The 23176-nt window shown below is 38.2% G+C and overlaps 1 protein-coding gene across 1 annotated transcript in view; it reads left to right on the top strand.

The window, feature by feature from the left end:
* TMEM131 (transmembrane protein 131) overlaps window positions 1–23176 on the top strand; it is a 111947-nt gene that overhangs the window by 79697 nt on the left and 9074 nt on the right. The window contains exons 20-34 of the mRNA XM_075523705.1: window positions 1800–1952; window positions 2105–2180; window positions 2284–2401; window positions 5048–5186; window positions 5295–5404; window positions 5794–5860; window positions 6818–6969; window positions 8223–8365; window positions 9503–9689; window positions 10858–11043; window positions 14534–14692; window positions 15264–15859; window positions 19929–20104; window positions 21359–21486; window positions 22915–23039. Of these exons, the coding sequence (XP_075379820.1) occupies window positions 1800–1952; window positions 2105–2180; window positions 2284–2401; window positions 5048–5186; window positions 5295–5404; window positions 5794–5860; window positions 6818–6969; window positions 8223–8365; window positions 9503–9689; window positions 10858–11043; window positions 14534–14692; window positions 15264–15859; window positions 19929–20104; window positions 21359–21486; window positions 22915–23039 (2515 nt within the window). The remainder of the gene's footprint in view (window positions 1–1799; window positions 1953–2104; window positions 2181–2283; window positions 2402–5047; window positions 5187–5294; window positions 5405–5793; window positions 5861–6817; window positions 6970–8222; window positions 8366–9502; window positions 9690–10857; window positions 11044–14533; window positions 14693–15263; window positions 15860–19928; window positions 20105–21358; window positions 21487–22914; window positions 23040–23176) is intronic.

A 23176-nucleotide genomic window follows, 5' to 3' on the forward strand; every position in this document is an offset into this window, starting at 1 on the left:
AGATTCATTTCAAACTAAACTTGTGATCACTGAATTCCTGATACTCTTGCATCTAGTTGTTCTGTAATGCCTCCGTTACTTATGAAAATAAGCCTAAAATAGCATGAATTCTACTTGTTTCAGTGTTTGGTAGAGAAATCTGGCAGCTGTAACATCCAGGAATAACTACGTGCTTTTAGTGACACCTTGCTTTTCATTTCATACCTAGGATGTAATTCTCCGGCAGCTGCCTGGTTCCCATTGCTGTCTGTTTCTGTTCATAATTTTTGCGTATTTGCACCTAAGTCTGATTTCCGGTATTCTGTTGAAGTTTGTCAGCGATACACTAACAGTGTATACAGGCCTTGTAAAGATCAGTGTCTTGATTTCAACAGATCCTAGCTGTGTTGACTTCTGCTTCATGATGGCATTTTTAGCTCACAGTGCCACCTCTTGACTCTTCCCTGATCAAAGCTCATCTTTGAAGACCTGTATGCTAAATAGCATTGTTCCGTTTTTCTTATTACTGATGGGTAATGTCTTCTTCCCATATGTGTTGTTTCATGTCTAAATGCTGCGTAAGGGTTTTAGTAAAATACTGCTCATCTGTTCTACAGAGTTTAACAAACCTTTATCTTGCCCAGTTGGTGGCAGTTTGTTACTCACAGGATTGCATAGATGAAGCTCAGACATACCTCCTATTCAATTTAACAGGACTATACTGTTTAGAGATTTATTCTTGTAGTTTCTTTCCCTCTGTAGTTGGTACTATCGAGTCTGTTGTTGTATGTGACAATTTCCTGAGGCCACAGTCAAATTTTGAGCCTGCAAAAGTGCGTCTCTCCCATCTCTCCACTTCAGTCCTTATCCTAGAGAAATTTTTAAAAAGCTGCAAGTATTGATTTAAGGGGAACATGGAAAAACTCTAGTCGTGTTCATTAGAAGATAGCCTTAGGTATTTAAATTTGCTTGTATTCATTTATTTTATATAAATCTGAAATCTTGTCACTGGTCCTGAGTTGCGTGCTTTTGTTTGTTTGTTTTGTATTTATAGTTTACTCTATACTTGTCAGGGTTGGGTTTTGAGATAAGGTGAAAAACACTGCCACAGAATCATTGATTTACAAGGGAGGGCAGGGGGAGAGCTTGAGCATTGCAATGATTCGGATCGCAACAAAACTACATGTTCTGTGCTTAAAAGATAAAACAATGTTTGGCTCAGAAGAGGAGACAAGTTGTAAAGGTGTGGGGAAAAAACTTGCACTGTTTTCTTTTTAAATGTTGTAATTTTAGTGCCTGGTGTCTTAATTTCATTGGGAGTGGGAAGGAGGGTTGTACCTATGTTTTTAAATGCCCTCTGTCACCTGTAGTGTTTGTAATCTGCAGCTTCACTCTACTGTTCCTTTCAGGTTATTTCTAATTCCTAGCAACTACACACTAGATCTCTTACAAGAAGCTTGTTTCCCTTTTGTAATAGGAGGCTTTGAAAACTGAAGTTTTCTCTTGCCTTTCCTCCGCTGGTACTTTTTTAACATGATTTGATTAAGCAGAACCGTTGTCCTAGCTCTTCAGGACATTTAAGGTGTACTTAATTTTGAAAGAAGGATGAACTGCGTTTGGAGGCAAATGGAGGAAAGAATACAACTTCACAGAAACTTATCTTGAAGTGTTACAAGTCGTGTTTTTTTAAGATAGTATAGTTAAAACTCTAAATTTAACATTTCAGCTGTGCTGTGGACTTTGCCAGCCTGCATAAATAAATACATATGCTAGGGAAAATGCATATCCTGCAGACTTCTTTCATCCTTTCTTTTTTTTAGGGGAAAGTAGTTCACCAGAACCTGAACATTATGAACTCCTTTTCTCAGAAAGTGAAAATACAACATGTACGCTCCCTGTCGGAAGATGTAAGGTTTTATTATAAGAGACTAAGAAGTAATAAAGAAGATTTAGAGCCAGGAAAAAAATCAAAGGTTTGTTTATGCCTTATTTCTATATGTTTACAAGTTCTCTCTTATATATAGCATATATTAAGTTTCTGTGGTCATCAGAAATCTTCTTTTTTCTTTCGTCATTAGATTTACTGTGCTGTTTCTTAATTGATCTGCTTTTATTTGTTTTGCAGATTGCAAATATTTATTTTGATCCTGGTTTACAATGCGGAGATCATTGTTATGTAGGATTGCCTTTTCTATCTAAATGTAAGTAACATTCAACTTTATAATGAAAATCTTTAAAAAAAAAAATATTTCTCCTTAAGCAATGATTTTACATGAAGAGTTTAAAAAACATGTTTTCTTAAAGCGGAATCTAAAGTTCAGCACGGCATGGCAATGCAAGAAGATGCATGGGATTCTGATTGGGATTTGCATGAGAACTTATTCAAAGAATGGACAGAAATAAAAGAGAACTCAAGCCATAGGTATGTATTTTATCCCTGTTACTTTTTCAGGCCTTAAATCACCAGATAATTCTGTGTTATGTGTACTCTTATAAAATACAAGGTTTCTTAATATTGCAGTGCTTCTTAAGAGGGGGCCAAGAAGAAGTTACTTGGCCTTCTCTGCAAAACCTTTAAAGAGAACGTTTTAAAAGTTAAACAGTAATAATTTCCTCAAGTCAAACACAACACTGAAAGTTACTTAATTGCTGGAGTATGCTGCAGTTCTTGAAAAGATGGCAACAGCAAGGCAGTGTCTACTCTGCAAAAATTTCCAAAACCAGATTATACTGTTTGTGCAATATCCCTGCTTAATCTGTTTCAAAGTAGCAACCTCAATATCCCTCTAAGATTTCATAAGGTTTTCTATTGCTACTGTTCTGAGATAATTGCATTTCACTGAATTATCAAATTGTCTGGTATTTTTCCTTGAGATTTGCTAAATAGAAGGTGATTAATGATTGCTATTTAATATTTAGAAATAGTCAAACTCTGTAGGCTGCTATATACCTTTTAAACATCTGCCTTCTCATACATAAAGTGGTTTTAATCTCCAAGAGACATAAGTTAGCATTAACAGCAAGTGCATGTGTCTTTTGTGATGCAGTCATCCAGACTACCGTTTCAAAAAAGGTATGCATATTTGTGGAGAAAAAAAATGACTGTATGTAGCTAAATAGAGTAACAAAAGCATACCTCCTTTATCACTCTTTTGTTATAATGCTGATTATATTAATAGCTTCTGAACAAATTTGATGTAAATAGAATCCTCTGTTTAGCTACACCGGTAACTTTCAAGAATGTCCTATCATCTACAGTAAGAGGACAGTAAAGGAAAATTCTGTTAAAAACTACTTTTGAATAAGTAGCAGTTCTAGCTAGAGTATACAATGCTTTAATATTATTTAATATAGTATATAATCCAGAATATGTAATGCTTTTAAAGAGAGTTAAAATGAACCAGCTATCCAAGGCAGCATTCAGCAAAGGAGAAACTTCTCCATCTGAATACAGAGGGGTTCTGCCTTGAGCATTTGGAGTCTCTCCAAAACACTTCTCTAGGTTTGAAGTCTAGCGTTTCATCTGTTTTGCTGACTGGAGAACTCAATACTGGTAGTCTTGTTTCAGCTCGTGGTGGAGAGCTTGTAAGGAGAACAGGAATCAAGTCTGCTGCAGAGTTTGGTTAATAGCAAAGAACTTTATTCACTGGTGGAAATAGTAGCTGGCACCAAGTGTGACTAGTTCAGATTTGCTTTAGATTTGTTAGACAGGAGTATAGGCACATACTCCGTGTATCCATTGCAGCTAGAGTACATGTACAGATTTACTGTACATTACACATATGCAGGCATAATATGTTTTCTGGACAGTGGATGTCTGGATGTTGTATTGGAAACAGACTGTAGCAGGACTGATGTTTTTCCTTTCTACTGTGTATACCTTTGCAATTATCACATATATTTTGGGTTAGTTTGAAATGAATCTAAGGAAAAGGAAAAGTAAGTCTGCTGTCAATGTTCTCAAATATCAAAAGAACTAAGTGATCAACTGTCGTGGTTTAACCCCAGCCGGTGACTGAGCACCACACAGGTGCTCGCTCACTCCCCCCTGGTGGGATGGGGGAGAGAATCGGAAGAGCAAAAGTCAGAAAACTCATGGGCTGAGATAAGAATAGCTTAATAATTGAAATAAAATAATAATAATAAAAATTGTAATGAAAAGGAAAACAACAAGAGAGTGAGAGAGGAACAAAACCCAGGGAAAAACAAAAAACCAAGTGATGCAACCACTGGCCACCTGCTGTGACGGATGCCCAGCCAGTCCCCGAGCAGCGATCGCTGCCCCCTGGCCAACTCCCCCCAGCTTCTATACTGAGCATGACGCCATATGGTATGGAATAGCCCTTTGGCCAGTTGGGGTCAGCTGTCCTGGCTGTGCCCCCTCCCAGCTTCTTGTGTATCTCCAGCCTTCTCAGTCGGTAGAGCATGGGAAGCTGAAAAGTCCTTGACTAGTGTAAGCAGTACTTAGCAACAACTAAAACATCAGTGTGTTATCAACTTTATTCTCATACTAAATCCAAAACACAGCACTATACCAGCTACTAGGAAGAAAATTAACTCTATCCCAGCTGAAACCAGGACAGTTACTTTTCCTACTGATCTGAATCTCAGTTATATTCTCAAAATTTGTTTCTGCAATAGTAAGAGCTAGGCACTTCCTAATGAAAGATAAAATTGGTGTTTCACTGTTCAGAGAGCAGAGAAACGTGAATACCAAAAATTAGTGATGCAGTGTGTAAGTCCTACCACACTTTTCTGCTCACCTTTACCCATAAATAGACCATAACAGAACTTGGAATGGATGCATGTTGACAACAATACTTAATAGAGAACATCTTTAGAATCTTTAGGTTGGTCTCCTATAGTATGTTTTGGTGGTTTCTGTTGTGCTGTTTAGTAGCAGTACATAAGGGCAGAGCTTAATGGTTTTTGTTAATTGCATATAAATATAATGTACCATGCTATTTCTCAAACTTATGTTGTTTTCAGGGTGCTTTTAAGCCCTCTGCTATTGCCAGGGTTTTCCTGTTTTACTCCTGTAAAGTAAGTTTTATAACTGTTTCTCCAGACTGAATGCTGTATTTGAAGTAGACACAGATCTTCAGAAGGACGTCCAGTTGAAAATTACAGCAGAAATGGCCTGGCCTTCCATACTTAGTTCACCACGCCATCTAAGCTTCCCTCTTACCAATACAAACAGTTCATCAGTAAGTTATTTTGTTGATAGCATCATTTTGTAGGAACTGCATTTTAATAGGTATTTCTAATTACATTAATCCTAATATAAACTTTAAAAAAAAATTGTTTCTGAATAGGAAGAAGAAATTTTTCTAGAAAACCCAGCTGACGTTCCTGTGTATGTTCAGTTCCTTCCTGTAGCTCTGTATTCTAACCCATCCACCTTTGTTGACAAAATGTTAGAACGGTAAGTATTGTTTCAGAGTACTTAAGGCATTCTCACTCTACAGCAAAACGCATTTTGCAAAAAACGCATGCAGTGTTTGGCAGCTGTGTTGGTAGTTACAGTGTTGGCCACTCCTAGAATTTGAATCATTAGGCCAGTTGAGAACTGAATCTAGGCTGATTGCCATTGAATGCACATCTCTGTTTTTTGCTAGGTTAAAATGATGTTTACGTTTCTTCCTTAACTTGATGTATGAGGGGGGGGAAATAAGAACAATCAAATGATCCTTTCAGTTGCCTGTTGTTTGAATCCTATCATAAGTTCTTGATTTGTGCTAAAATCCATAAATGAAAGTATGTCTCTATCTTCCCTGATCTGGGGGGAGAAAAAAAATTGCATGTCTGTTTCAGGTTTAATTTGAGTAAGCCAACTAATTTCAACCTGAGGACTCTAGAGTTCCAGGTCTTCAGAAATTGCGTAAGTATTTCAATACGTTCTCTAGATTTTTAAATGTAGATACGTTAATGTTTTAATAAGAGTTCAGTCGTACGTGTCTTCAAATTTAGGTATGACTGTGTGAAAAATGTGATGCTTCTGTTGGATATTTTTGGGGAATTGGGAAAAGTAGTATTTCTTCAAATGTAACAGTTAAAATGTTGCTTTTTCTGTATGCTTATGTTATAATAGGATTGTGGAAGTTACAGGAAAACTGCATTTATTCATTTTCTTACTGATACAGGATTATTTTCTTCAGTGTAGTGGTTGTTAGTTCTAAAATTAGTAAAGTATTGAGTTTTCCATTGCTTTGTTGTTTATTTTAAATGATTCGAGTTTTGTGGACAACTTTAAGTGTGTGCTTTGTCATATAGAGCATGCCACATCCTGAACACTTTCTTTTCTCATCCAATATATATGCCTTTTCCCCTCCATTTACAGTTTGTTTTAGATTAGCAATTTGATGCTTGCACAGTATCTAAAGGCAAACTTAGCAAAATACACTTTTTTCAGTAGTTCTTCTATTTTAAGTTTGCATTTTCCCCTTTGTATATTCTAAAAATATTTTAACAATGGAAAATTTTGAGGATAGAAAATGTTACATAATGACTAAATGCTAATTTAGTGTTTAAAATATACATTTAAGAACTTCTGAACTCTTTCTTCTACTGGAGCTTTATGAATCCACATGGGTGTAGTTTAGCTCAGTTCTGTATTGCTATGTTCTTCTTCTTAATAAACACAGATGGTTTACGAAGTAGGGAAATTCTTGTGCTATCAGACTTTCTAGTTAAGAAAAAAAACCAGTATATATCTTTGGGTAGTACACTTCTTTATGACAAGACCAATTTTCTAGTTAAAATAATATCATTTCTATCAAATATATGTAAGCATTTCCTATTTTTAAAAGTGTCACTTTGTTTTCTCCACTCTCTTAAGGTCCAGCCACTGCAGAGCACTGCAGGACTTATAAAGGGCCTGGCTCGTCATTCAGTTTTAAGCCTAATATTAAAACCTGGTGAGAGAAAGTCTGTCAAAGTAAAGTTCACTCCAGTTCTTAATAAAACTGTTTCATCATTAATTATTATCAGGTATGATGGATATTTCCAAAATAAGTGTGAGTTTTTTCTGACTTTTTTTGTTTATATATAAGATCATACTTGTGATCAGCTGTCAATAAGATGCTATTGCTTTTACAAGAATAATTGTAGAATCATATGTGTCTGGAGAAAGATCTAAATTAAATGTAATTGTGATATGTTTTGCAGTAGTGAAACTGTATTCAGTACGTACTTTCCAATATAAATATACTGTTACACTTACCATAGAATCACAGAATAGTTTGGGTTGGAAGGGACCTTTACAGGCCATCTAGTCCAACCCCCCTGCAAGAGCAGGGACATCTTCAACTAGATCAGGTTGCTCAGAGCCCCATCCAACCTTACCTGAATGTTTCCAGGGATGGGGCCTCTACCACCTCTCTGGGCAACCTGTTCCAGAGTCTCATCACCCTCATCCTTATATCTAGTCTGAATCTACTCTCTTTTAGTTTAAAACCATTACACCTTGTCCTATCACAAGAGGCCCTATTAAAAAGTCTATCCCCATCTTTGTTATAAGCCCCCTTTAAGTATTGACAGGCCGCAAATAAGGTCTCCCCGGAGCCTTCTTTTCTCCAGGCTGAACAACCCCAACTCTCTCAGCATTTCTTCAGAGGAGAGGTGTTCTGGTCCTCTGATCATTTTCACGGCCCTCCTCTGGACCTGCTCCAACAGCTCCATGTCTTTCCTGTGCTGAGGACCCCAGGGCTGGACGCAGCACTGCAGGTGGGGTCTCACCAGAGCGGAGCAGAGGGGCAGAATCACCTCCCTCCACCTGCTGGCCACGCTGCTTTTGATGCAGCTCAGGATACAGTTGGCTTTCTGAGCTGCGAGGGCACATTGCCGGCTCATGTCCAGCTTTTCATCCACCCAATACTTGGAGAGTTGAATTCTTAAATACATATTACGCTATCTTTAAAGTAGGGACTGTAGTTATAGATGCCATTTGCAAGATCAAGCTGTAATGCAAGTTCAGTCTTTCTAGTAAAGACCTCTGTAACAAGTACTTCATTGGGTTTTTTATTTGTACGCTATGTTGTGATTTCTTAGGTTTTTGTCTTGCAAACACTATGTTTGAGAGCCTCACTATTTACTTCCATATTGTGGGGAATTATCTTAGTGAGACTGCTTATATTTCTGTCCTTCAGATTTGGGATTTAACTTTGTAGTCTGTAGCGAAGCTTGCAGGAGCAATAGACTGCATAATCCTTTTATGAATGTTTCCCCTTTTTCTTTGTACACAGAAATAATTTGACTGTAATAGATGCCATAATGGTACAAGGACAAGGAACGACTGAGAGCTTGAAGGTTGCAGGCAAACCTCCTGGTGCAGGAAGTTCTTTACGCTTTAAAATCACAGAAGCATTATTAAAAGACTGTTCAGAAAGTGAGTACTTCTTGAGCTACTATGCTGAACAGAAAAGAAATTACATTTTGCATGTACAACTTGAAATGTGTGGAAATATTTTTTCCCCTGTTCTAGTGCCCCAGAAATTTAATTCCTTTAAATACATTAAAATTGTTTCTTCATTTAGGCAGAAAATGAAGTATTTTACCTTTTTCATTTTAATGTGAAAATTAGGAAAGATGAAACAAAAGCCCTTCATCCACTAAAATTCAAGATGGAGGAGGTGAAGATCCTAGTATATTTACTAGGATAATCTCTAATTCCTAAATTTAAGTCAAATTGGATCACAGATGCAACTTTCTGTATTTTTTTTTTTCCTCACACCTTCAGAATCTGTATGCACATAGCCAACAGGGAAAAAGTTAGGGTGTGTTCCTTGGTGAAAATTAAATCCCAGCCAGATTCTGCTCTGGGGTCAGAGGTTTTCTGTTCTGTGGCCCCAGGCTTGCTTCTGAGAGGAGAGCGAAGAGTACCTGTATTATCAAAGGAACTGGTAAAAGAGGTTTAGTTGCATCTGGTATTAAAATCTGCTTTGTTACTTTTGTAGATTTCCAGACATATTTGTAAGGTGCCGTGTTAATTATTAGCTGAGGTTATTCTGCTTTTTTTTGAGGGATGAGTAAGAGAACTTCAAGTAAAGCTTAGTCATTACTACTTACGTGTTGTGGTTTAGGGATTTTTTTTTTGCGAGTAAGATATGTGTAGCTCAGCCATGGATTTTATTTTTAAGGCACAAAAAAATAAGCTTTAATTCGCCTCATGCTAGGACTTTTCACAGAATACCACAACACTAAGCAGTACATCAAAGAACTTTACAGCTTAGATGATTTTTTTTTTTTTTTGTAAGGCAGCAGTGCTATCAGAGGTTTGGAGGTTTATGGTTTTTTCCCTGATGAGTTAGAGTGCTCTGGAATTGTACAAGTGCCCTACCTTGACGGTGATGAGAATCTGGCTTCAGAGATCTGTTTCTGCAGGTTACACAAAGAATTCCATGGGCCTCGCTAGTCCCCTTTCCTGCTATGATACTGAGAGAACTCTCTTCTACTTTGGAACATGGATGCGGTGAAGGATATTGGTTTAGCATAACACTAACCACTTTCTGTTCTTTGTTTCTAGAAATGAAATACAAAGAACCGAATTTCACACTGAGAAGAACATTCAAAGTGGAAAATACGGGACAGCTGCAGATAAATGTGAAAACTATGGAAATCAGTGGCTATACATGTGAAGGATATGGATTTAAAGTAGTTAACTGTCATGAGTTTGCACTAAGTGCCAATGCCTCTAAAGACATTGTCATATTGTAAGTGGTTTTTCTTACATCTAAATGGAGTCTTACATTAGGAGTTCTGTATACCTAATTCTGTGTCAGAGGAAAACTCTGTTGGTTAAATTCTGAGGTTTTTTACTTAAACTTTGAGTGTTTTGGGGTTTTTTTAATACAACATAAACCATGAAATTTTTTTCTCTTCTTGCAAACACTATTTGATTTTTAAATAACTTCAAGTTTTCATGACTGACTATAGTATTACTTTTATTACTATCCAGCAAGTATAACTTACTGAGTTGGAATAGTGTTACTATATGGGGTTTTTTATACATTTCCTTCATTTGGGTTGTGAATGCAATTGAGATCTAGATTAACATACGGTTTTGGTGCATTGCAGTGTGTAGAAAAGAGCCTTTAGTCTAAGGATTATTACCATAATGCACAGCATTTTAGTCTTGAATATTTTGTCTCTTGCCTTAATGATAGTGATTGTTTAACTCTGTCAGTTTTTATTGTAAAAGAGATCTGCACCAAAAATCTGATCTTTTAAACACTGCTTGGATTTAAATTTAACCAGTCAGAATATGGTATCTAAAAAGTTCAGAAGATGCTTCTGTTCTGCAAGAGGACGTATGAGATATTGCAGGCAGTGAAACTTCACTAGTATTTCTGCAACAGTCTTAGTTTGAGATGGGAACATAGTGGTGATGTTTTTGAAAAGGCATGCAGTTGTGACTTAAAGGTGAAGTGTTTTAAATCTTTATAGCTCACGTAATAGTCGGTTCCATCGTTTACTTACAGCTGCTGTTAATTTTTTACTGCATTCATAGCTTTCTTCTAACAGATTTGGTAAAACTCAATTTCAGTTGTTACACCATATGAAGATGTAAGGTATCAGACATGTTAGGCATGGGTGTTTATGAACTTAGTCAAACGCATCTTGAGGTATTTGAAAGATACTCATAAGTATTTTTAGGCTAATTACGTGGATGATTATTAGTTGTACTACTAGGGCTATTTGTTATAAATGTTTGATTGGGATGCCAGTCATGGCAGTAATTGGTGAAGCTTGTGGTTTGTTTGTTTTGTTTTGTTTTGTTTTCTTTTTTTTTTTTTTTTTTAATTTATGAATAGTATAAATTACCTCAAACTTTCATGCTGTTCATATGAGAAGTGCTAATGTGCTTTACTTTGTTTTCAGGTTTACGCCTGATTTCACTGCTTCCAGAGTCATACGTGAATTAAAATTCATCACTGCGGGAGGCTCTGAATTCATATTTATCTTGAATGCATCCCTTCCATATCACATGTTAGCAACATGTGCAGAAGCACTACCCAGGCCCAACTGGGAACTGGCACTGTACATAATCATCTCAGGAATAATGAGGTAGTGTGTATATGTTTGTTCTTATTGGTATATGTGCATGAACTACCACTGCTTGAATACAGGTCACAGAGAAGTATATAGGTATTCAGTACATGCTATAATTGGTGTAAAATAAAATAGGGTGAGGTGAAAAAGGAGAAGAAATTAATAAATGCTCCTATGGATTGAGTGTGAACAGTTTAAGGCTGAGGAGTACTGACTTTCTGCTCGAACGGAGGACAAAATAGTATACTTCTTGCTTGGGCCTATTTCCTTAAGTGAGATACATACTCCTGTTACCTTGGTAATGTATAGTTTTTTGATAAATAATTAAGCCAAACTTGAATCAAATTAGGTATTAAAGCACTGCTAACCGTGAATTCCCATAGAAATTGAAGCATCCTTCTGGAGTATTGTGCTTTAGGGAGATACGAAGCGGTGACTAATGAGCTTAGCAGATGCCTTGGATGAATTTAACTTTCCTGCCGCTTGTACGTGACAGACAACTGGTGATACTAATAATGGGATTTCTGAGAACCTGAAGGGCATTGTTTGCAACACTGCACACTCAGAGGTTACGTAGTAGCATATTAATGCACTTTTTTTCTCAGCAAACAGATCTATGCTAGCTATGACTGGTTGAAATATGAGTTGAAAATTCCACTGTGTCTTCCTAGTCTAACCTCTACCTATCTTTATTTATTTGAAATTTGAGGTTATAAGCAATGTGTCCCTGCTCACCTCTTGGATGTGAGACACTTTCCTCCACTGCCTTTATCCAGAGGAAACCCTGGCATAGAAACTCATCAGTATAAGTTGTTACCTATCGGTAACAAAAAATGCTGTTTTCCTTTTTCATTAGTGTTAAGCTTGTATCTTAGTGTGAGGTGGGTTGCTGCTGTAGATGCCTGTGATGAAAAAGTGGTCTTTCTGTGTGCCGCAAATCCAAAGCGCTATCACAGATATGTAATATTCCTGCATATTTTTTTTTTATATTAAGATACTGGCTCTTCCATTTTGCTGTACTATATTACATAAATGTTCGGTTAGGTTGTCTTTCCTTCTAAGGATCAGTAAAAGAAATAGAGAAGATAAAGTTACAGCCTACTTAATTTTCTCTTTTGACTCTTCAGCGCTTTCTTAAGTAATGCAGTGTTACTTAGGAAACTGCATTTTCCAAAGTAGCAGGAAAATTTCTGTTATTTAGGAAATTTAGTTTCCTAACTAACACTGCATTACTTAAGAAAGCGCTGAGTAAGTACTTAAGTGGTTTTCTTCTGTATATTTGCTAGAAATGTATAAGCTTAGTTACTCTTTAGTTTATTGACAGAGTGAATAATGATCGTCAGCTCATAAGTGTAGTTTGTATTTGTTAATTAGACTTTACAGAAGAATACAGAATATTAATCCTTTCCCTCACTATGTCTTTTTCCTACAAGTACAAACCATCCTTCTTGGCAGCAAACTAGAGAAGAGTCCTAATGTAACCGTTTCATAATATTCCAAGGATCCTGTGCATGGACAGCCTCTAACTTTTAGGATGCCGTCACGGAGGGGTTTGCTAGTTGCCACTAAAACAATACTTCCATATTGTTGCAAAGCTATCCTTAATTTCTAGGAATGAACAACTCTAGGAGTTTGTCTAGTTCATGTTTTTAATTTGATAAGGTGGTGTTTATTGTTGCCTTCCCTGAATCACTATTGGTTCGGATTGTTACCATACTTGTGGCTCCAAGTTTTGAAGTCCAACTTGACAGGATACGTACAAACATGACAAAGGAGCCAGTCCTTTTTGTGAAGAACTTACCAACTGGGCATATGTGTGCTCCAGGATAAACGCATGAGGGGAAACAGGGATGTACCAAGATCGTTCTTGGGTGTCTAGACCATGTTACTCCCCACTATCTGGTGTTCCTCACACTAATTTGTTTTGTAATTTAAATGACATGACACTTTAGGTTAGTTGTTTGGGTTTTTTAATAATTTTTTAAAAAGCAAAAAACCCAAACCACCACTGCTCCCACCACCACACCAAAACCAGAAAGTGCAGTTAAAAAGACCACAAAACAAGATTTGTTCTGGGTTTCCTTTCAAAGCTGGTATTCGTTTATCAAAACACCAACGTTGGCTTACGTAGAGGGATTAGAGTCCTTACGCAGAGACTGGCAGAGGAGGAGAAGCCCTCAAGGTGACCTTTTGCTGCAGCCTCCCCTGTACCACCTCTGCAGAGCCCAGCATTGATACCATGAGGGGAGTGCTGTGGGTTGAGGGGGAGGAGTGCCCACCCAGCCCACCAAACCCTGTGTGCTCCATCCCAAGTTTGTGTAGCACCGTGGTGGTAGGGATGTGATGCTCTTGTTGGTATCAGTCTTGTAAAACTTTCAAATGTCATCATGGATTACAATTAACAGGTGAAGGAGATTATACCTTATTCCTTACATCCCAAAGATAATTCCATTTGTGATGGCATGGCACCCAAGGCAAGCATTACTCTTTTGAGTAACAGTTTGTGTAAGCTTGTCTGAAAAATTCCCCTATTTCTTTAACTTTTCTGTTGCTTTGTTAACATCTTGGATGAAAATTACCTTTCCTACCTTCTGCCATCTGGTTATGCATCTAGAATCCTTTTTAATCCCTGGGGCAAGGAAAAAAGCACTGATAACCAGCTATCAACAGCTGAGTTGGTCTCTTGTATTTTTGGTGATAGCTAAAACTTAAAAGATGTTATCCAGGCTAGATTCTTTTAGCTAAAATTAAGCAAGAGGTATCTCATCCTTTTGTGTGAATTGATGCTGGTTTTCATACAGTTGGCTTAGAAAAACTGGCAGTCAGAATAGGGGGGAGAACAGAAACTGAAGTTGCTAATTTAAAGTTCTTTTCTCATAAACTTTCTAGGGTAATAGGCAAGGCAAGCTTTAGTCATCGTCTTTGTGTCTCTTCCCCCCGAAACTCCCACCTGTTAGAAGATGAAATCGATAGCAGTGCGATGAAGGTCTCTGCAGTGGTTTTATTGCTCCATTCAAAAATATAGTTCACTGCAGTGCGTTATGTAAGTGGAGAACTCCTAAACATGGTATTGCAGCAGATGCAGTTAGTTGTAAACCTCCTTGAAATAATGCTCTTAAAATTTACGTCTCTGAGCAGCAGTACAATTCTCTACAGAGGGTCTCTGCTTTTAAAATGGAATTGCACCAACGAGCTGTGAGAGCTGCTGACCACTTGGATGTCATGTTAATATTTTAATTATATCTCTTCTTTTTTTTTTCCTTTGGATTAATATTGTTTGCAACTGCATGTCAGACTTGCATCTAATTTCCATTCTCAGTATTAGTGATGTATATATCATGCTAGACTTGCGTATTTTCTGTTTCTATCAGACAAAGTTGTGGTTTGGATGCAGTTTTCAGCTTTTCAGTATGATACAAACTTTTTGTCTTGTGTGATTAGATTCATTAACCTTAAAATCCTCAAAACTAAGAAATACTTAGATGACTGCCTTTCTTCTCTGCAGTGTACTCTTCCTCTTGGTAATTGGAACAGCCTATCTAGAAGCTCAAGGAATATGGGAGCCATTTAGGAGACGCTTGTCCTTTGAGGCCTCAAACCCTCCCTTTGATATGGGAAGGCCACTTGATCTCAGGAGAATAGTTGGAATTTCATCTGACGGAAAGTAAGTATATGTTTGGGCTTTTTGTGGGATGTTTTCCCCTTTTTTTTTGCTTTAGTTATAAGGCCAGTAAGAAAGTAATACTGCTCTCTAGAGCAGGTGCATGGATGAAGATCCTCCCAGTTGATTATAAAAAGATGGATTTTGTGATTGTGAGGAATATTCATCGGGGGGGGGGGGGGGGGGGGGGGAGGGGAGGAAGAAAGAAAAACCGAACAAAAACCAAACCCTGTCAAGTTCCTATTAATGTCCTCAAAAATGAAAGATACAGACTGCAGAAAAATTGCAGGCCAGAAGTTCCTATCCTTGGTGCCTTAAGTTAAAAAAAAATCTCCTCCTTTAGTGCTCCCTCCAAGATATATATTGGCTGCCATTTTACTGTGGTTTTGTTCATATGTACAGTGAGCACATGAACGTGGCAAAGGCTACTGACTTGTCAAACAAGTTTTAGGCATTTTTGTTGGTTATATGCCCAGAACAGTGTAGTTCAAGGTTTCTTTTGGACATAGTGATTCTTTTTTCGTGTGGAAGAATGGAAACATTGTAGAGTATATTTAAACACTTGTTCTTTCAGCTTGAATGCGCTTGGATCAGATTCTAATCACAGTTCATCCAGAGGGATCTGTGGAGCAGGCAGTTCGTCTTCACGATCCAGTGCAGGGAATCATAAACAATGCAATGCAACAGCACACCTTCACAGCAATAGAAATGCACCTGATGTTGAAAACATCAAATCCAAAAACAGTACAAGCATACCTAATAGGACTTCAGCACAAGCAGCTTCCATGCAGTCAGTGAACAGAGCGGGCCCCTTTACCTTGGATGCAGGTGCCACAGCTCAGACTCATGCCGCAGGCAAAAGAGCCAAGGGGACAAGGCAGAACCAGCAGCCGACGCAGCAGCAGGCACCAGCTTTGGCAGAGCAGCCCCTCCAGCAGCCCCCAGCATCCGGGCCCCAGCAGCAAGAGCAACAGACTGAAAGTGCTTTGCCACAGCTACCGCTTCTCAGCCCGCCTCACGGCGAATGTGCCAGCAGCAGAAGGCACAGCTCGGAGGATTCGGATCTCACGGGGCTCATAGAAACTATGGAAAAAGACTTTGACCACCCAGAATCCCCTTCCCCAGATGTGTTTACAGAGCAGCCCCCATCTCCACTAGCAAAAAACAAAGGTAATACAATTCTGCTTTTTTTAACAGGGTGATTCATTATGTAAGCCACAGAACAAGATTTAATCAACTGTAAAGGTCATGTTTTCATAGCGTGGAAAGTGATAGCTTCTCAGCTGCTCCCTACCCTGCTCTATGTGCCTGTGTCTTGAACACTTCCCTTACTCACTTCGTGGCAGTGAAGTTCTCCATGCAATGCTAGATTGGAATTCTTCCTGCAAAATTTTTGGAACATGTTGATGAAAGCAAGTGTGAATATTTAGACACCTGACCCCCTGAAGAAGAAAGGTGCTTTTTGGTTGCTACTCCTTTGCCTTTGGGTTAGCATCCATCCCTCCCACCTCCATCATTTGTACGTGGGGCTGGGGGTTGAGGAAAGGAAAAGCAAGTTGTCCTAGTGTATTATGAAAACTGAGATGGAGAGAAAGGGAGGAGGGGAAGAGAGAGAGATGAGTAAACCCCTGTGGTATTGTTTGGGAATGGAATTCTTCATGTCCAGACTTGCAGTTGTAGAAAATGCTTTATGTCAGATGGTCAGCAAATTCGTATACAGCACCTGTGTTTATAAGTCGCATTCATCTTTGCAGGAGGTTAGAGTTGAGTTTGAATTGTTTATGCATCTTTCCAATTGTCTAATGCTTAATATAATGTATTGAATTTTGTACATTAGATACATTCAGACTTTTAAAATTATATGTCACTTATTTTCCTTCTTATAAACACTTGGTTAGAGTAGAACATCTAATCATGCTTTTTGTATTAGCCATTTCAGTCGTGTCCCAGAGTTATGTGGTTAGAAATTTAATCTTAGTGTGTTTATTTCTAAATGATTTTTCACTTTTTTCTAACAACTCTGTTGTACAGAAACAGTACTGATACTGTGTTGCTTATTAGAGATTAAGAAAATGAATGGTGGGAATGCATATAAATGCTGAAGCATCTGTACGCTCACGCACCACCAGAGGAAGGCTTCACTCTGTTAAGTAGTAATGAGCAGAAGGTTCTTAATTAGTTCAGAGTGGATGTGACGATGCATCTGGACTTTCAAAGTGGAGACTGAAGTGATGAGAGGTTTTGGGATCCTGCTGAAATATGCTACTTTATTTCTGGGCTGTTTCATTTTTAGTTTAGACAAGGGGATGTGGTTGGGGGAATTAAGAGAATTTTGACCTGTTTGTCAGGTATTCATTTCATAAGGGCTGAATGGTACTCCAGCAAATGACATCGCTGTAGGTAGGTTTCATGGGCAGCGTCTATGTTAGCAAATAGTGCGGTATTGGAGCTCTGGAAAGCAAAATGGCTGGTAGTGAGGGTGCAACGTCCTCGTGGGGCATGTCTGAGTGGATTTATGGCGGACTGATCCAGTCCGTGTACTGAATGCCTGAAAGGGCTGGGAGCGCTTCTGGCGTGCATCTTCCATTTGTAGTTCAACCTAAAAAGAAACCAGCTCTTGCACTCGAGTACTGCTGTACGATGCAGCTGCTACACAGTATGTGGGGACCACTGAGTTTGGTTTCAAAAGCATATTCCTGATCCAAATAATGTGGTGTACCTATGTTAACATTTCTGTACCTATAGCAATTTCTAGCAGTCTATGTATTGGGAGCTTGTCTTAGCAAATAGCTGCTTCTAAGTGTTGATAGACCTTTGATTACATTTTTTCTACTATGTTTAGATGCATTTTCTTCAGACGGGTGCTTCTATTGATTTGTCTATCAATTTCAAAAGCTGTTTAAATGATGATAAAATACTTGGTTCTTAATCGCTTAAATGGGTTCCATTTTTTGGCATTACCTTCCTGTTTTGTAACTTTCTCCTGATTATAAATTCACTTGGATAAATTCACATTTTCCCTCCTGTTACAGAGGCTTTGCACCATTTGTGCTTTGACATAGTGGTATACTGAATATTTAAACATATTCTGGATTGCAAAATGCATTATGAATGTTACATTTTGCAATCCAGATAGTTTTCTTGACCTCTTCATCATCTTAGATCAATAAATCAGATTTATGCATGCAGACTTCTTTTTGGACAAGCTTTATTAAAAAACCCCCAAACATTATCTGTATACTGTAACTTGACTCACAAAAGCTCAGCACATCAAATAAAACTTCCCCATTTCCATTTGCCCTCTTTAAAAATGTAAAACCATAGGGGAAGTTCCGTTCTCCATCTGGATCTACGTACACGTGCTATTTGTCTTTAGATAAATAGCTAGTCACAAATATTTGCAGAAGCAGTGGCTTCTGGACTGAAACTGGCTGGCATAATATCCTGTGCAGGATTCCCATCTTTATAGTCTACTGTTTCAGCTTCCTAATACTTGGGTCCTAGCAGACTGCTGCAGAGGCTACATTAGATTTTTGTTAAGCAGCTGCTTTAGGTTATATTTTTATGTCATGATGATAACCTTTTGTGTAGATTTTCTAATGATGAACATTAAACGGTTTAGCAATCCTGAATGTAGACTAAATTGGAAGCAAATCTTAGAATGAGGCCTTCTGAGGCAAAACCAGAATATCCCCAATAAGCTGGAAGCCGACCTTTAGAAAATTTCCACACAAAGATCTACTTGTATTTACACTTCTGTTTGCATTCACACTAAAAAGAATATTTTACTCCCAATGTTTTTGTTGTTCTTGATACTGAAAACAGTGATGTTAAGTCTGAAAAAACCAAAAGCTTGAAGGCGCTGCCCTTTGATAGGTATCTGGTATTTGCCAAAATACTGAAGGCAAATTTATGTTTTGGTGCAAACTTTCCCCGAGGAACATTTTGCCAAATGAAATATGACCGCTATCATTGTGCTTCCAGACTTAATTCTGATGTGAGCTGGTACAAATCCCAGTAGGGGCTGAATCCACTTACTCAGCACAGGTTAATTGAGTGTTTACTTGAGAGAACTACCATGTCCATCCTGGAAGCTGTATGCAGGCAGCGTGCGGCTTATAAATGAGAACGTTTAGTCTGAAGGCCAGTAGCTAAGAAAGATCTTGTTGGTAAAGGTTTACCACATCTAGTGAAAGACATAAGACTACTGTGAATGCTCTCATTCCATAAGAGAATAACAAGAGGCGTCGGTAAGATAATGATGACTCCACACACGTGCACGCACAGTTTCTCTGTATTGATGCTTTTTTTGATAACTATTTTACTCCACAGGAGCCTAATCCTGCCTATTTTGCAAGCCAGGACCTCTGGCTTGATTTTGAAGGTTCTTAAACCTCTACATTTTGAGCTTACACTATACCGCATTTCAGTTAGTCTGTAGAAATTGCAGGAAAAACATAATCAATTGTTCAAGTAGCATTATTTATTTATATGTGGATTGCTTCAAGAAAATTGATTAAACATCCCCTGGAGTGTTTAACGTATCGTTTTCCCTACTTTGAGATGCAGTAACGCTTTAATGTGTCAAGCCAAGCTATTTTACATTCAGCTTAGTCATACCTCTTAGAATAGTACATTCTGAAAGAATAAGGTATGTCAAGGGGAGAAAATATACTTGGTGTGAGATTTCAGATTTCGGGGGTTTGGGTTTTTTAGATCTTTGCTAGACAAATACTATCAGTGATTTTTCTCATCCACTCTGGTGTTACTGCAAGTTGTTTGTGTGTTGTGTTGTGTTTTGTTTGTTTGTTTTTTTAAGTGGCAAGCATGCTAATCATTTCTGTTCTTCATTTGTTTGGATGATAAAGCTTGTACCAACTTCTGAAGATCATGTTTAAATCTAGTCTTACATGGTGAAACTGTCAAATTGGATTCTAAGATGTTTAAAAGGAATGCCAGGAACAGAGCAGAGAAGAATTATAGGTAGCCAGGTGCCCACCATCTACAGAGAGGCAATGGAGGTAGGGCTCAGGAGCATAAATGCGACGGTGAAGATCAGGGTTCTTCAGGTTTGATGCTATTGCTCACATCTGGTGTGAAGTGGCTGTAGATGGTTGGGGTATCATAACAGACGACAAACTTTAGAGGCTTAATCATGTGGGTTAGCCTCTAAAATGAAGTGAACTAGCCTATCTCAGAGTACTGCTGCTGGGAATCTGAAGCATCCTTATCTCCCTAGGGAAAGGGAAAACACTTCAGCGTAAGGCTAAGCCACAGAAGAAGCGGGAAGAAAAGGATAGAAGAGGGAAAGGAAAGCAACAGGAGGATGAACTGAAGGATTCCTTGGCAGATGATGACAGTTCTTCAACCACAACTGAAGCCTCCAACCCAGATACAGAACCACTTCTCAAAGAGGTACGGCACTGCTCATAAAAGGAGGCTCCTGTGTAGCTGGTGGGTCACCTGTTAGAGCAGGAATACAGTCTCTTCCCCCCACCCCACCCCCAGCTTTCATGTACTATAATACCTAACAAAGGAAGAATGTTAATTAAAAACCATTTTTCCCAATCCTTGCCTTCACTTCTTCTCTATAAAATTTGCTCCTCTATGAGTGTGAACATGCTTGAATCATGTAGTCTCAGGACTGAAAGTGCCGAAGCGACTGTGGCTTGAATAAGCCACCAGTTGTCAGCAGCATTGTGGTAATTGTCTCTCTGCACACTCCAAGCCTATTGTATTTGCAGAATAAAACGCCATAAGTGTGGACACTAATTTTACTCGATAATTAAGGCGTATACTAAAACCATGCATTTCATCAGTTAAAAGGGTCAGTTCACTGGTGGTAACTTGTCAGCAGGTAGCTAACTTAATTACTTTTGACAATACCCCGACCTTTACTTTACTCATTTGGCTTACATGCTTCTAGGTAATAAACTAAAGCTCTAACAATTTGTGTAGTGGTCAGGTTGTCTTAAATATTTTGTCCTAAATCATGTGCTAGGGAACAAAACAAAGCAAAGGTAATTGCAAAGAGAAGAAAACCAAGCCTAAATTTTGACATGTCTTAAATTTGAACTTTGGAAAAGATAATAGGGATTCTAGCGGGCGGGGGGGGGGGGGGGAGAAATCCATGTAAAATATTTTGAAAGTTATGGCTTAGTAAATTTTCATTTGAAAATCACCTTTGATTTTTCAGGATGGCTATTTGACAGTATACTTGTATTCCGAAAGTCTTAGAAGTGTGTTTAAAAAAATCAATAAATTGAATGGTGAAGTTGCTCACACTCTTTGCTTTGTTGAAGAGTCTGTTTTAGACGGCCTGGACTGCGTACAACAGATGCAGTATAGGTCTCAGTACAGAGCTAGCATCTTTTTAAGTAGACTCGGAGGCCGTCCCTGAGGAGCTGTGTATTTGCAAACATCAGATCTGCTTGAAGCACATGAATTGGCTAGGTATTTCGATTTCTACTTCTCCAAATAGGAAAAAATAGATACCATGTTTTAGAGGTATACTCACTAAGTAGTAAAAAGATACCTTCTATGCTGCAAAAATGCTTATGTTTCCAAATAGCATTATTTCCTCAGCCCTATTTATACTATGTATGTTGTGATGCACGAGGGACTTTACTTTTCATGAATATTAACATGTTGTTGTTATGTCTTTTACAGGAACCTGAAAAACAAAAGGGAAAAGTTACACCAGAAAAACCTGAAAATGAAATAGTCCAAGTAAAACAGAAAACTAAAAAACTGCTAACAAGTATCAAGAAAGAAATCTCTGTAGATGTGAAAGCCAGGTAAGCATAACAAAGGCTTTTTAGTAGAGAGGGCATCGTGCTTGAAGGGAAGATGGATTGATAAAAATCTGTGTATTTGACTGTTGTGGCTGCCAGTCTGGCTATCGCCAACAGCAGATACCTTTAAGCAGTTTCCTCTTCCTCCCTGATATCAGGGAATATCTGAAGCTTGTAAATAATAAATTATTTAATGGGAATAGAGCGCATAAATGAGAACTAAATCCAGAGAAGAAGATCAGGTTAAGCAATGTTAAGCTTTTTGTAACAGGTATCACATACACAAAATAGGGTTAATGCTTCTACAGGAGCTTTGTGTGGCAGCGCAGGAAGCCAGCACTAACATGAGTACCTTTAGTTGCCCTTGGTGAAATTACAGCCATGCAATTTCCTTTTTTGTATCATAGAGTAAGATCAGAGTCTTGGATACATTATCAAAGGAGGCTGCTGCTGCTGCCAGTCCCTTTCCCTTACTGGCAGATGACAGAAAGGGGAAAAATGAAGAACCTTAGACTTACTATATCTAGTTGATTCTGAAATAGTATTCTGAAATCAGATCGGTATCCAAGTGCCACAAAAGTAAACTTACCAAACTGAGGTATGGTCTATTGGCTCGTGTCTTCCCTGTTGCTGTAATTAATACTAGACTAACTGGGATTAGTAGTTAGTAGAAATTAATTTTCTTCAAAATATTTCTGAAAACATTTCCTGGCAAAGTCTCCTCCTTACCTTGTTTATTCTTACCATTGTCTGCTTCCCTTTATCATATAAATCACAAGTTCATTACATGTGACAGTATTCCAAGGCCACGATGAGAGCTGGTTTGGAATTATTCTGCAAGAAATGGGTAAAATAGTTCCGCCCTAGAAAGTCTGAGACACATAATCAAACAGCTGGAGAAAAAGAACAGTATAGAGCCAACTGAATTTGGTGGTGGGTTTGAATAGTTTTATGTTATCGACTAAAAGATGATCCTGTACATTCAGGGCAATAACATATCAGGAGCATGTGATCTAAGAAGAGTGTGTAGGGGCAGAGTAGAAAAACGGCAGTTGCCATCTCTTGTTGCCTCTGTATAATCAAGCAGGTTTTGTAATCCTGGAGCTCTAGGATGAAAGCTTCTCCTGGAAGGTGAGTGAGCCCTAATAAATGTGTGGAGCAGTGTGGGTAGAAAATGAGCCAGGGCTAGGAAGGGTGGGGTTGCATATAGGAGAAATACAAAACTCTGCTTATGAATAGCTTTGAAGATGAGCACAAGTTTGACATAAGAAAGCCACAGGAGACCAGTCTTTTGTAAGACCGTATGGCATGCATATATATATATATATATATATGCATATATATATATATATATATATATATATGCATATAAAATCTCCTCTTCAGCACTTCAGAGAGCTTAAAAATAAATGGATCTCTGTTTTCATTTAGTTCCTTGGAATTGTCTTATACTCCCCCGCTGGAAAACAAGCAGCGCAAAACCTTTCCATCCAAGATATCTACACAGCACCTTTTGACGAATGGGTCTAAATCAAGAAACCTCCCCAAAACAAGAGGTAGTGTGAGGCTACTTTTTATAAATACCTCAGGAGTTTTATTCGGTTGTTTGTAACCCCTCTTGAGTGCTTAATTCTAAGTCTGGAGTGAGAAGAAAGCTTTCAGTTTACTATCCACGGACTTGCTTTTCTTCTTT

The sequence above is a fragment of the Mycteria americana genome, chromosome 1 (genome assembly GCF_035582795.1).
Source record: "Mycteria americana isolate JAX WOST 10 ecotype Jacksonville Zoo and Gardens chromosome 1, USCA_MyAme_1.0, whole genome shotgun sequence".
Lineage (NCBI taxonomy): Eukaryota > Metazoa > Chordata > Aves > Ciconiiformes > Ciconiidae > Mycteria > Mycteria americana.